The sequence below is a fragment of the Papio anubis genome, chromosome 4 (genome assembly GCF_008728515.1).
Source record: "Papio anubis isolate 15944 chromosome 4, Panubis1.0, whole genome shotgun sequence".
NCBI classification, from domain to species: domain Eukaryota; kingdom Metazoa; phylum Chordata; class Mammalia; order Primates; family Cercopithecidae; genus Papio; species Papio anubis.
In genome coordinates, this window is record NC_044979.1 from 164,866,782 (window position 1) to 164,880,831 (window position 14,050).

The 14,050-nt window shown below is 36.8% G+C and overlaps 1 protein-coding gene across 6 annotated transcripts in view; it reads right to left on the bottom strand.

The window, feature by feature from the left end:
• Window positions 1-6,747: 6,747 nt before the first annotated feature.
• Window positions 6,748-14,050, bottom strand: part of GRIK1 (glutamate ionotropic receptor kainate type subunit 1) — a 404,603-nt gene continuing 397,300 nt past the window's right edge. For 2 of the 6 annotated variants that reach the window (XM_009202387.4, XM_009202386.4), the window contains 2 exons: window positions 7,612-7,698; window positions 6,748-7,199 (listed from right to left, as the gene is read on the bottom strand). In XM_009202387.4, coding sequence (XP_009200651.2) covers window positions 7,044-7,199; window positions 7,612-7,698 — 243 coding nt within the window. In that variant the 3' untranslated portion in view covers window positions 6,748-7,043. Of the gene's footprint in view, window positions 7,699-14,050 lie in introns of all 6 variants that reach the window. The other 4 variants (XM_009202388.4, XM_009202391.4, XM_021935147.2 and 1 more) reach the window with 2 other exon arrangements.

Below are 14,050 nucleotides of genomic sequence, written 5' to 3' on the forward strand. Positions count from 1 at the left end.
ATACATTACGTATTAAGAAACCGGCAACCAACGAAACTGAAGAGGTTCCAAGTCAGAGAAAGTTTCCTCCTCCTCCTCTTCATTTATTAGTCCTGAATTTTTCAGTAAATGCACTTTGTGGATGCATAGGTACCTGTGTTAACATGTTATATGATTTTAAGGGATGAGTAGGACTTGTATCTTTTATTTCACAAATGACTTCTGAGATATCCAAGGCAAATGCAGACACTTCCACCTTAACAGAATCTCCTCAGACATGGATCCTTGCTTGGAAGATCTGGCTTGTTTGTGAGTTTCTGGGAACTTGCAAAGTTTGTTATTTATTTTGGGAGAAAAATAACTTTTGAAAAATATAAAGAGGGATGTAGGGAGGGAAAATTTCAGAATGGGAGAGGAAGGGGTTGAAGTTTTGTATTTGGGAGGTAATTTAATGACCTTGGTTGGACTCACTTGCACAGGTATAACATCTTGCATTGTGTGAACCAGTCAGTGGGAGTGGTGGTGGAAAGGCTGATTTAGATGTGAAACAAAATGCTTATACCAGTTGCCAACATAAACCAAATAACTTTAATATAAAACCATCTAAAGTCAGATAAAGATCATTGAAGAGACATGGGAAAAAACTAGGTAAAGTTTCATACAGTCAGTGGCATTTGACGTGGGGTCTTTAAGTTGAGTTTGGCTCTGGGGAGAAGGAGGTGGGAAGGGAGGGGAGGAAAGATGAAGCTTCCACAAAAATGGTAAAACATGAGCCAGGTACACATGGAGATATTGGATTGTTCTGGTTTAATAAAATTAACCTGTTACATGGCCTCTAATTTTCAGAAGGAAGGTAGAAGGAAATCATCTAGGAAATCTGTATGATGAGATCATTAAACATTTCAGTGAAAAATACCCTTGCAATTAATTTCATTTGCAACATGCATGCTTATGAATCACTATATTTGTTGGGATGTTATGGAAAGGTCAAAACTAATTATATATTTGTTAAGATTAGCTGAACATTCTAGCTGTCATTTGTTATTTTGGTTCCCTTGAGACAACGTAGACTCAATTCTATCCCTACATTGGAGTTTTGAGTGTCATTTTTTTAGAACTTTAATGAAAATGTTTCTTTTGTCACTGTAATTTGGTTTATTATGCTTAATGCCACCAAATTACTTTTAAATCTTGGCATAGCTTTATTAAAAATGATCTCATTTTAATTTGCTGCTTTAGAGACAGAATTCATCATGAAGACAAGACAAACAGCTGCCTCTTCAGAGATGTTCTGGAAGTAGTTTAATGAGAAATCCACAAGTACTGAAGACATTATGAATGCATTCAAAATTCTCTCTAATGTTGGTTACCTGAAAATCTTTATGTTGTGTGTGTGTGTGTTGTCTGTTTTCTTTTTCTGAAATTGCTGGACTTGCCTGGTCTCTGACTGGAGAATTTGCGAGTATGTATTTCTTGTGGGCAGATGGAGATGCAAATCTGAGGAAAACTCAATGACATCCACAATCATGGTCTATAAAAATCAAGTGTCTCAACAAAGCTTCAGAATTGAAATGTTACCTATTCAATTCTAATATTATCAAAGCCAGGGACTATATCTTGTTCAAAATCTGTGGCAGGTGTCTGTGTGGCACGTGCTCAAGAGGTTGTCCATTCTTTATTCTAAGTCTGCATTTATTATGTACTGTATGCAAGAGGATGAACAATTTATATAGAGTGATTGGGATTTAAAAGAAATATTCAGATTAACCCTTCTAGAAGTTTTTAATCAGCTGGAAGTTTACAATATAATGGCCTCCTTTGAGACCGTTTGGAAACAGTAAAGTTTGAGACACTCACTGGAATTATCACATCATGGCATCCATATGCTTTAAGTATGACTTGAATGGCTTGCTTTAGGAATGAGAAGTAATAAATCAGTAACACAATGACTCTGAAGACTAAGTGGTGGACACCTTATTTTATTAAATATTAAGGTTAGAAATGACATTTTCCTACTTAAGTGCCTTGGCAATGTGCTGGTATGCTTAAATATTGTATCCAGGAAACACTGATAGCTATATCTCCATCTATTTTACTAAGTGATGGTGGTAGGCAACTAATTATCCCATGGATAGTTCTTTTAAAATTGAGTCAAAATTTGCATTAAAACAAACAAAAAAAATCGTAACATGCTTTGTTTAAGAACCTGTGCTCTGGACTCTGATAGACTGAAGTCAGAATCTTGGTTCTTTAACCAACAGGCAGTCTGTCCTTGGTTTAGCTACTAATGTTTTTTTCTTGCAGTTTCTTTTTGTGAAATGCAGATGAAAATACAGAGTCCCAGCCTCATAAATTGAGGCTGAGAGGACACTTGAGATCATGTATGCCTGGGGTCTGCATAGGTTTGGTCAATGGTACTTGGTATCTAAGGGTTAGTAGGGAGTGGGGTCTGGTTTTGATGCTGTGGTGGGGTGGGGGGTAGTGTTGTACCATTCGCCACTTTATACTAAAGTGGTCTTGGACAAGCTATCTAACCTCTCGGAACCTCAGTTTTAAAAATATAATATTTACCTTAGGATTTCTATGAGCATTACATGAGCAAATGTGAAGGACATGCAAAGCACTTGGATTTAGTACATCCTTGTTAAATGATAGCTGAAATTAGAGTTGTTAGTATTACCTGATGAAGTGACCTTGATAATTTACTGAGAGCATATACCAAGTGAGACTAAGGCAATGTATTTTCTCTTTTTGTATATAGAAGATACATATACATTTTTATATATGTATATATTTCTCATAAAGTCCAGATGAAATGTCAAGGTTGGTCTGACTCTTCAGGGTCATCCTGGATTACTGTGATGTGGGGTGGAGATCCCTTGCTTTCTCTTCGCTCCTTTGGATTGGACCCCTGTTTTTTCATCAGTGAAGGTTTCAACTTTATTAGTAAAACTCTGTGGCTGCCAAGAAGAGAAAGCTAGGGACCAATGAGTAAAATGTCATATGATTTATTATCCAAATCAGGACACTTTTGTGAGAGAAAATAGTGTTTAACCTATAGAACTTCTCAATTTCAGGCTTAATGCTTAATGCTCGGGGCAAACTAGAATGTCTGGTTACTCTCCCAATAAAGAAAAATGGATGGGAAATGGGGAGGGAAAAGAAGGAAGGAGGATACAGTTGTAAACAAACACATCAGACAATACCTGCACACAAATCCATTTTGAAGTCTCCATTCACCAAGCAGTCTCTCTAAAATGGAAGAAGCTTCTCTAATTGGATATTTTGCGTGGAAAGCTTAAACACAAGTCTCTCCAGTGCACCTGTGACATGCCTAAGAGTGCACTCACCTGCAAAGCCAGCCTGCCTGTTTCTGGATTTCTAGATGTTCACATGTCAGGATGGTTTAATGCTGGTCATTTCACTCCCAAGGCTTATGGGACTTTGAGTTATTACCTGTAAACATAGGAGGTCTGTCTCCACTCTGGTGGATTTACTGTTCCTATTTCCCTCTGTTTCTTTCTTCCACACTGCAATTATTTTTAAAATACAGTCTAACCAGAAAAAGATCCCCTTCCTATACAGAACTAGACTTGAACAAAACTGAGAACTTAGGGTACCTTTGGGGTCCCAGCCTCTCCTTTCATTACTTCTTCCACACGCCCATAGGTGCTTTCTCCGGACATTCCATTACCTTTCTTGCTCTAGCCCTGCGTACATTTGTCACTTTTTCCTTTGGACATCCTTGACCAGTTAATGCTTGTCCTCTTCTCATTCTTCTAGGCTGGAGGCATCAACTAAGTAGATTGTCACTTGGGCTTCCTTCAGCCAGTGCTCCAGTGTTTCCTGAACCGTGGCCTCTCCGATGTTGGGGAGCATCTGGTGGGTCATGCATTTTAGAAAAGTTAGATTTTATGTTTCTTTAAAAATCACACTACAAGGATAGCTCCTAGAGCCACCTTTCCCTGAGCTGATGCTGTTACCCTTTACATTATTCCTTCTTTGAAACAACAATTTCCAGAGATTCTTGACAAAGAACCCATGTAGTCCTTTTGTTGAAGGCAAAGGGTTAAATTAAAGCCATGGCTGCTGAGCTAGAGGGGGAAATAAAACTAGTCAGTTCTATTTTATCTTCATCTCGTTTTCTTTAAGCTACTTTCTCCTTATTTCTGTCTTCCTGCAGCTTCTTTTAGGCTAAGAATAAAAAACTTTGAGCCCCACATTGTATCTTCAACTCTGTGGGGTCTTGCTTTTTCTCCTACAATAAAGATGAAGCCCAGATCTGAAATCTGAAAGGAGAATAAATCTTAACTGTGAACATCATCTTTCAAAACAGCTGACCTCCATTTGTTTCCCTGAATATCTCACCTGGGCAATCTTTTTCTTTTAGCACCAAGAAATTGCTGAAGGAAGAAATGTTAGATCTAGGTTTTAATTAACTTCGCAATTGATTTCTACATAACTCTGTGTGAGTCACTGTTCTTTAGTGAACGGGATGAAAATCTTCAAGATTAATGGTTGTTACCAGGAATTTTTCTGGACTGGGTTCCAGATACTCTACACTTTCTTCTCTCCTCTGAACTCATTTGCTTACTCTGTTCTTCACCCTAAAAGACAAAGATGCACACAGAAACGTAGGCACATTTATATGTGCCAAATGTACTTTCAGAATGAAAGTATCAGGGAGAGAGGAAGGTGATTATATACCACATTTAATAGTTGACATTAAAAAAAGTCCTGTTCTGCAGTTTTTCAATACATTTTTTAACGAAGTTGTTTATAGCAAGTGTTATATGCATTGAATGAAAATTTAGTTCTGTATAAGTGAAGAGGAGAGAGGCTGGTGGATCTTAAAATATCCGTAAACCAGACTGATACACTATATATTTTAGATAATAGAGGTTGATGTACCTCTTTTCTCACAAATTTCTGCAATAGTATGTGAAAAGATAGAGTAATATTTTCTAAATAAGAGAAAAATTTAAAAATGGGAGTAAAACATTAGAACATGTAAAATAGAATGCCTCGGTTATAATTTTTAGTGAAGTGAATAAACTTTGTATTTCCTCCTTCTAATATGTTATCATTCTAGACCATCTTTAGCTAGTCAGATTCATCATACTCCAGTTTATACATGTTTAATTTAAGCCTCCTGATGCATTTTAATGAACCATTTTCTTCTGTTTGTTGTCAATAAAAATTCTGATTGATCTGAAATCTGAATATTGATTACAATCAAGCAAAACATTTGTTCAATATCTGTTATTGCTATTGCCATTTTAAAAGTCAATATTTTTCCCTTTCATGTCTGAAAATATTTTTGTACTTTGAAGGACTAGATTAAAAGTTTCCTGGAGTTTTAGAATAATCCTGAAGAAACCAACCAGTTACATGAAATACTAACTAATACCTATTTCTTTCCATTATTTCCCATCACAATGAATGTCACCTCAATTTTCCAGTTAAGCTCCCCTCCCACCTCCCTGAATCCAGGAGTTTTCCTTTGAGACCACTTTCTGAATCCATGGCTGCTTGGATTATGCTTCAAAATTACCTCTTTCATCAGGAGGTCTCTCTACTTCTGGTCTGGTGTAGTTACTGAAAGAATCTTTTGGGTGACTTCCCTCTCGTCTCCCTTCTGGTCTTCTTTTCTTCAATGCTTCCTCTACCCTCAGCCAGAGTAACTGCTACCTATCAGGCCTATTGGACCTATTTGCATTTTATAGTTTAGGTACACCAAACTCATTTTTCCTCTAACATAATAGCCCTATTCTCTCTTATTTCCATGCCTTCTAATATGCTGCTTCCTCAGCCTGGCTCTCTTCGCCTGATAATGTCTGAGTCATCCCCCAAATCTTAAGTTAGCTATTCCTTTCTCCAGGAAGCCCTTCTTGACCCAGCCCCAGGTTAAATACTTCTGAGGGCTCCTTCAGCTTTGGACTTCCTCTGAGGAAGTTCTAATCCTGCTTTGAGTAATATACTGTTTTTAATCTTTGTTTTATAATTAGTTATGTGAGAATGGGGACTGATATGGTTTGGCTGTGTCCCCACCCAAATCTCATCTTGAATTTTAGCTCCCATAATTCCCATGTGTTGTAGGAGGCACCTGGTGGGAGATAATTGAATCGTGGGGACGGTTTCCTCCATACTATTCTTGTGGTAGTGAATAATTCTCATGAGATCAGATGGTTTTATAAGGGGTTTCCCGTTTTGCTTGGGTCTCATTCTCTCTTGCCTGCCACCATGTAAGATGTGCCTTTCACCTTCTGCCATGATTGTGAAGCCTCCCCAGCCATGTGGAACTGTGAGTCCATTAAATCTCTTTTTCTTTATAAATTACCTAGTCTCAGGTATGTCTATCAGAAGCATGAAAATGAACTAATACAGGGACCATATCTGTTTTCTTCACCATGGGATCCCCAGAACCTAGAATGGTACCCAGAATGTGGTGAACACTTTTACTTTTTGAACATATATTTGCTTTTTGGTATCCTTTTCCAGCACAGCTCACTAATGTTCAGAGTATCACTTAAACTATTTATAAAATTAGACTTTAGAACACAAAGATAAATGGGTTCATTTTACCATAGTAACCAGGTAACTTGGTATAAGCTAAAAGTAATTTTTAAAACTCAGCCCAAAATGACTATGTTTGTCTAAACCAGTAAGAAGAGTTTTCAAAATAGCAAAGTGCACAACTGACAACATACAGCAAACATACCTTTGCCAATGGGAGCAAGTAATGGGGAACAAACCACGCTGAACTTGTTCTGGAAAAAACCCTGTTGTTTTATTATTATTTAGAAAGCACACACAACAATTTATTGGGGCAAAAGAAAAAATGCAAAATAAGTGAGCATACAAATTTATTTTAAAAGAACTGGTGTCACTTCCCAAGTCATATCTATGTGAGCTTTTTAAACTTTTGTATTTCTTATATCTGTATACATAATCAGAGTTATGGATATAGATATATGGAAACACATCACACACTCATCAGAAATCCTTTCTCCAAAAATCTGTAGGGAGTGCATCCTTTTTCTTCCTACAGGTGTTTCCTTGGATCACGCCACAGTCTCTTTTCTCTGAGTTCGTCTCTGATGACAAGTAAGGATACTTGTGAAGGAAGATTTCCCCTTAGTTCTTGACTTTTTCTTTATTTTTTTCTGATTCTTCAGTGAGATTCCCAGTTCTTCCATGATGGCGTTGAAAGAGAGACACTAGGGAACATGAGATACAGACTGTTAGCTTAATCAAGTCTAGCTCATGTGCCGTTGACCTGCCTCTTGCCTAGGTATTTATGAACACAAGATATTGGCCTGAAGGCAGCTCTGTCACAATTGGCCAGTTCCCATCACCTCCTCCTCCACCCACTGGCCACCCACCTTTTCTACTCAGGGCAACTGAGGTGGCAAGTTAGCTAGGCAAACTTTGGGATTTCATTCACAAATGCAGTAGTATAAAACTACCCAGTTAAAGCAAACTCAGGGCTCTCAAAATAGATAACTTACCTTTGCTGAGACACCAAAATAGAGTTAAATTAAGTCATTTCCCCCACTGAGATGATCCAAACATTGATAGGATTATCAAGGCATACGGACACTTCAGTAATGCTATAGAAAATGAACAAACCTTCTCTACACCAAGGCTTTGTTTTTTTCTCCCATGAAACCTTACTTTGTTCCTAAAATAAAATCTAATTCTTGATGACTTTCCTTTCTGATAAAAAAAAAGAAAAAAAACAATTTTAAATTGTATATTTTCTCCAAAAAACAGAGATTCTGGCAGCAGCAATGATGCAGCTGTGGTCGAAATGGAAAATAATGTGGTACTGAACTGCACAGCAAAAACGATGGCATAATACAAAAGAAAATGGAAAATGGAATTATGATTGAAAAATGTTCTACATATACAGACAATGTATATAATCTCCATTGCAATTATGCTATATCTGTTCACATGCATAGTATATAAATGGACCAATAAAACATAATTTGCTGTCATTTTTCTAGCCAAGATAAGATCTTTGAGTGAAAAATTCCTGCTCAGAGAAATTTCTACAATTTCCTGGTTAGAGAAGTTTCTAAAAAGTAGTTTTCTTTTTGATGAGTTCACTCTTAAAACATCTTCTAGTGATGTAAGCCAGCACAGGAAGACAAAGGCAGCATGATTCCACTTACATGAAGCATCTAAAATAGTCAAAGTCATGAAAACAGAGTAGAATGGTATTTGCCAAAGGCTGGGAGGAAGGGAAATGGGGGCAGTTGCTGCTCAAGGGGGTATAAAATTTCAATTATGCGAGATAAACAAGTTCTGGAGATCTTCTTTACAACATTGGGCCTATAGTTAATATTGTCTTGAACACTTAGACATTTTTAAGTGGTTAGATCTCAAGTTGTTTTTACCACCACAACAACAAAAAATCGTCTAAAAAGCAAAACCTTTGGTAAAGGTTATAGAAGTGCAAGCATACTTTTTAAACCTTAGCACACAAAATGGATATGGTTGAAAGTCAAATGACAATGTGCCACCAGGTGATGTGTCTAGTTTGTAACTGCCTTACAGGAAGAAATGTGTGTCCTATGCTTGCAAAGTACTAAATATCTAGTGTGGTTCTTGTGTATCAGTGTGCAACATGTGTATTTGAAAATGTTATTTTTGTTCCAAAAATAACTTGATGTAGTTTAGAGAAGTAGTAGTTTTAAATTTTTCTATTTTTAATTTTTTTCTACTTGATTTCAAAACCAGACCTAGAATTTAGGTTCTAGGTGTAAACTATTGGACTCTCAAATGTATGTCTCTTAAAAAACTGGGTCTTTGAATAAAACTTTTTATCTCCTTTAAGCATAAGTGTTTATAGGATTAGAATTTAACTTCCATTTTTTTATAATACAAAAACATAAAAACTCATGTGTGCTCATGTTCTTTCAGATGGTAAATTGTAGCTTTGGTGAATTGGGAGGGATGTCATGACACACAAAGTAAAACGTCAGAAATAGTTTTATGAACTATACTTCAAAAATGTTATAGCAAGTACAGATGCTTCTCACTTACTATGGGGTTGTGTCCCAATACATACACTGTATGCTGAAAATATTAAGGAGAAATTGCATTTAATACACCTAACCTACAGTTTAGCCTAGCTTACCTTATACATGCATGGAATACTTACACTAGCCTACAGTTGGGCAAAATAATCTATCCAGCCCATTTTATAATACAGTGTTGACTCTGTCATATAATTTGTTTATTGAATACAATGCTGAAAGTAAAACACAGAATGGTTGTATGGGCACTTAAAGAATGGTTTGTCCAGACTGTGTATCACTTCCGCACCACTGCAAAGTCAAAAAATTGTAAGCCAAAACATCATGTCTACATATCATGAATGAAATATAATAATTTGTTAACATTACACCATATGAAGCTTAAATGTTGCTATTAAGAGCAAATTAATATTTTATAGAGTTGTGATATATAGTATTGTATCAGAGTTTTGTAAACTTTACTCAAATATATTTCAATGGAAGAAATATTTTTGGCTTTAAACTGGAAGGAATGGAAGGAGGAAAGAAAAGAGTGTCAAGAAATTTGCAAACTTTATTACATATTATACCCTCTATATAGATGGGGAAATTTACTATTGGAGATATTAAGTCGCTTACCCAAGAGAAAGAGCTTGCATTCAGTATATCTGGACTGCCCAAACCAAGTGCTTTCCCTAGAAATCATCTACACATTACTTTTTAAAAATATTTTTTATCACTATAGAGAGCTTTTTGTGAATTTTCCCAAAAACTATTATGTTAAGAAATTCCAGTCTTTCTTCTTTACTTGAACTCTCAAGCATTTGATTTTAGGCATTTCATTTCATTTTACATTGAAATCGGCAAAATGAATCTCCGAGTGTGACTCGACACACACGGAGGAAGGTCTCATTGAAACCTCTTTTTCCTATTTTGGGTAGAGGAGTGGTCATAGATATTACCTTGACAATCTGTTTCAACTAACTTTATTTTTTTAAAAAAGGAAATCCTCCCCCAGATTTTAGACTGCCTTAAAGTACAACAAACATCTTTACTCTTGACGAACTCCAAGTATTTATTTCTTGCTGCTTGTGTGAGAGCAAATATAAATACAGTTTTATCAGTGGTCTGCTTTCTTGGTCTTTGGTTGCAAAAAATGATTTCTTTTTGATTCTCACTTTGTCTCAGACTGTCAAGAAGAAAATGGCAAGATATTGGGGCTGACCTTTCTGCCTCCAAGTTTTTGCTGTAGTCACAAGGAAAGGTGACCTTTAAGGCTTCTCCCAGCCATGAGCTCGAGTAAACCACACATTCTTGGATCCACAGGAAATGAAATTGTGAAAGTCATCTTTCAGCCCAGAGTGGCTTGGGAGGGGCTCATATTCATTAATTAATTTGCCTTTTATGATCTCGGAATTAAAGATACATGAGCTTCTGAACTGGGACCAAAATGACAGTAGCTTTCTAAAACTTCTGTTTGTAGGCTTGGGTTTTTCATATTTACAGAGTCATAGAAACATCATTTTAAAGTATTTTGGTTTAAATTCCTAAGTCCTACTTTCATGAGAAAGTATCAAACGTAATGGCATTCAGCTAGCTGCCTTACTCAAGACGTAGTGCAAATGGAGGCAGGATACTCAGGTAGTATTTTCTGGTACTTTGCAGACTAGAAAGTCCTTCAGTAGCCTGGATCTGGGGCCTGGATTAAAAATGTGATGGAGTTCACATTTTTAATAAATCTACACTTGCACTTGACTTCTTTTTTTTTTTGGATGGAGTCTTGCTCTGTCGCCAGACTGGAGTGCAGTAGTGCCACCTCGGCTCATGGCAACTTCCGCCTCCTGTGTTCAAGCGATTCTCCTGCCTTGGCCTCCTGAGTAGCTGGGACTACAGGTGCGCGCCACCACACGCGGCTAATTTTTGTATTTTTAGTAGAGACAGGGTTTCACCATGTTTGCCAGGATGGTCTTGATCTCCTGACCTCGTGATCTGCTCCGCTTGGCCTCCCAAAGTGCTGGGATTACAGGCGTAAGCCACCGTGCCCGGCCTACAAGTGACTTTTAATTACAGTTTAGAATTGGTGCCTGGTATCAGAATGAGGAGTTTTAATTTCAGCTATACTTCCTAGTAGCCGGGTTACACTGGGCAGTGTTTATTTTCTCTTGGACTCAGTTTCCTTATGTATAAAGTGGGACAATACTAGAATCCTTTTCATAGAGCTATTATGAGAATTCAATGAACTGTTACATGCAAAACAGTCCAATGGGTGGCATATTTTAAGTATGCTTTTTCTTTAAAATTAAGTTTTATATATCATAGTATATATTTTAACTCTATGCCACTCATTGCACTCACTTTTTTTTTTTTTCATAGGAGAAATACAATGAAAAGGTTGATGGTTCTTTAATTTGAGCCATCTGATGCACATCTGTGCAGCAATTCCTTTGAGTTGCTTATACTAGTGTTTTAGTTAAAATAGTTCCCATATGTGTTTAACACATAAATTTTCAATGCCGATTACCACTTCTTTTGCCCAGTCCATAACATGTTTCTGTGTCTGTGTAGTTATAGGCATTATGATGACTTGTATTGTGCTGTATACATAGATATTCCAACATCAGAAGGAAATGAAAGCTCACCTCAGTCCCTGGCCACTTAAAAATTCCATCTCTGTGCTTATGAGCCATCTATTACCATCTATTACTAATACCATCTATTACTTTATTATTATTATAAAGATTCTATACAATGAATCTTTATAATAATGTCTGCTAGAAAAATTCATTTACAAGTGAATTTATAGTAATAAAGTATGTTCCTGCAGTTTATGCTGTTTCTGACATTATCCAAAAGTAACGTAGAGTGTGTGTGTGTGTGTGTGTGTGTGTGTGAGAGAGACCTTTCCTTTAGAGGAAAGGAAATGGAGAAACACAAGTTAGTCTAGTGGAGATTGAAATAGAAACTTCAACTAAAACTCTTGGTTTTATAAGGGGAGAGATTTGCTTGTTCATTTCAGTTTTGCAGAAAGTTATCGCTCTTTTCTGATTCCTCAGAGCTTGTGGTGTGTCCCTAAGGAGCCTCTTTTCTTCCCTATTCTGTCTTCTTTGCTTATGTTTACTTTCCCCTTTGGTTTGTTTCTTTTTTAATTGCTGACTTCATGACACCTCCTTTGAATTAACCTCAAATGTTTGATTTCTTGATGCTTGTGTGAGCCTGAATATGAATTATATCTTCTCTTTACACCTTTATCCTTTTGTTGCAAATGTTGCCTGGATGGGGTGGGAGGGACTACTAAATTTCTTTTTGTTTTGTGCCTAAAATACTCTGCCTCACGAAATATGATTCAGGGGAAAAGAACAATTTTTTTTTAAGTTATAGGAAAAGCTCTGGGCAAAATTGGATTTGAGTTTGCAGTATTCAAAAAACTACACTGTTTGGACCTGGCTTTCATACTGGTTGCAAACTTGACATCAGATTGTGAATGTCAGATTAATTTCTCATTGTAGATTTAGCATTTATACATTCACGTCTTTCATTCATTGGTAGGTATAGGTGAACATTTCAGAGAACTGCTTTGGATGCTTATACTCTTAAGGATTTTTCTGAGGAATTATTTTTCAGAAGCTCTGGCCTAGCCAATAATATAATACAAATCTTAACATTTTGTATAGGTTTCTCCCTTTAATAGGCTCCTTATTCAAAGGCACTTGAAGTGCTCTGTGACACTGTCTGATAAATTTTCACATTACACATGGAAGAAAAGGGATGTAGGTAATATTGTCATTGTATAGATGTAAAACCTTGCATTTTATGTATAGACCTAGTATAAATAGAAAGCAAGCTAAGATTTGGAGTATTTTTATAAAGACAATTTCAGTAAAATGTAGAACATTAAAGAAATAGTTTCCTGAAAAATAATGGGATTATTATTACTATTTTTTTTTTGTCTTGGTCAAATTCCTACCGTAGTTCTGTAGAACCAGTGTCTCAATGATTATATTTTTTAAAGAAGGACTAAAACTTCACTTCCTTAACATTTGTTAACTCTAAGCTGTAGTGTAGGAGCAAACCTAGGATGGTTTGAGGATATAGTCAAGAAACTTTTTCAGGAATAGGAACAGAGGAATCTTATTTAGGGATTTGCAACATAGAGACTTGTACAGTCTGGTCACCTATCTGTCCACAGATTTCACGCCTTTCCAAGAGAATTCATGATCTAAGAGCAGAGTTCAGGCTTTAATAATCTCTAACTAATTATGTGAAGGCAGGCAGGGGGAGATTTTTGGAGTGGTTTTATGTGTACCATCCTTGTGGGAAGTTTTGGCATTCCAGAACTGAGGATTGGGCAGCATTTCCTGTGGTTTGATCAATTTTCTGAGCTCGTTCACAACCCATGGGCCATCTTTTGTACACCCATCCTTGGAATTTAAAAAAGTGAATCCTAGAGGTTGAGTGTTGATCACTGTATTAGCTTTTAGAATAGTGGTTATATTGATTTGTGCCTGAGAGCTAATGAGAAAGCTGATTCTCATCTCCTGGGTCTGTGTAAAGAATGTTGGGGTGAAGGAAATCTAGCCACTGAAATAAAACTTACAGGTGTGGCCACCTATCCTAATCTCCACCTGTGACTCAGCAGCCACGTCTTGCCTGGCCCATTTTCTTGCACCTTTAATGCTTTAAACTGGCTCCCCATAGGAAATCACTCTCGAAAGCCCCTGTCTTCCCTTCCTTTGGCTACAGCTTGTAGACTTCATGAACTCCTTTTTCCTGTGTCTGTTAATGTCCTGTTTTCATTGCCTCCATGTTGTCTCTTCTGCTCTATTTCATTTTCGTTCCCACATCTGGGACCTGATGCCAACATCCTTACCATCTCGGATCCTAGATTTAAGTTTCTCTGTTTGCATGAATGCATGCCCTAGAATTCCTTGTTCTCCTAACTGAGCTCTTCAAACCATGAAAATATCCCTATGAAGGACACAGGGCTACTCCATGACATCAGATACACAAGTGTCTTCTTCCTGTTGTTCATCTTTATTTAAAGATTT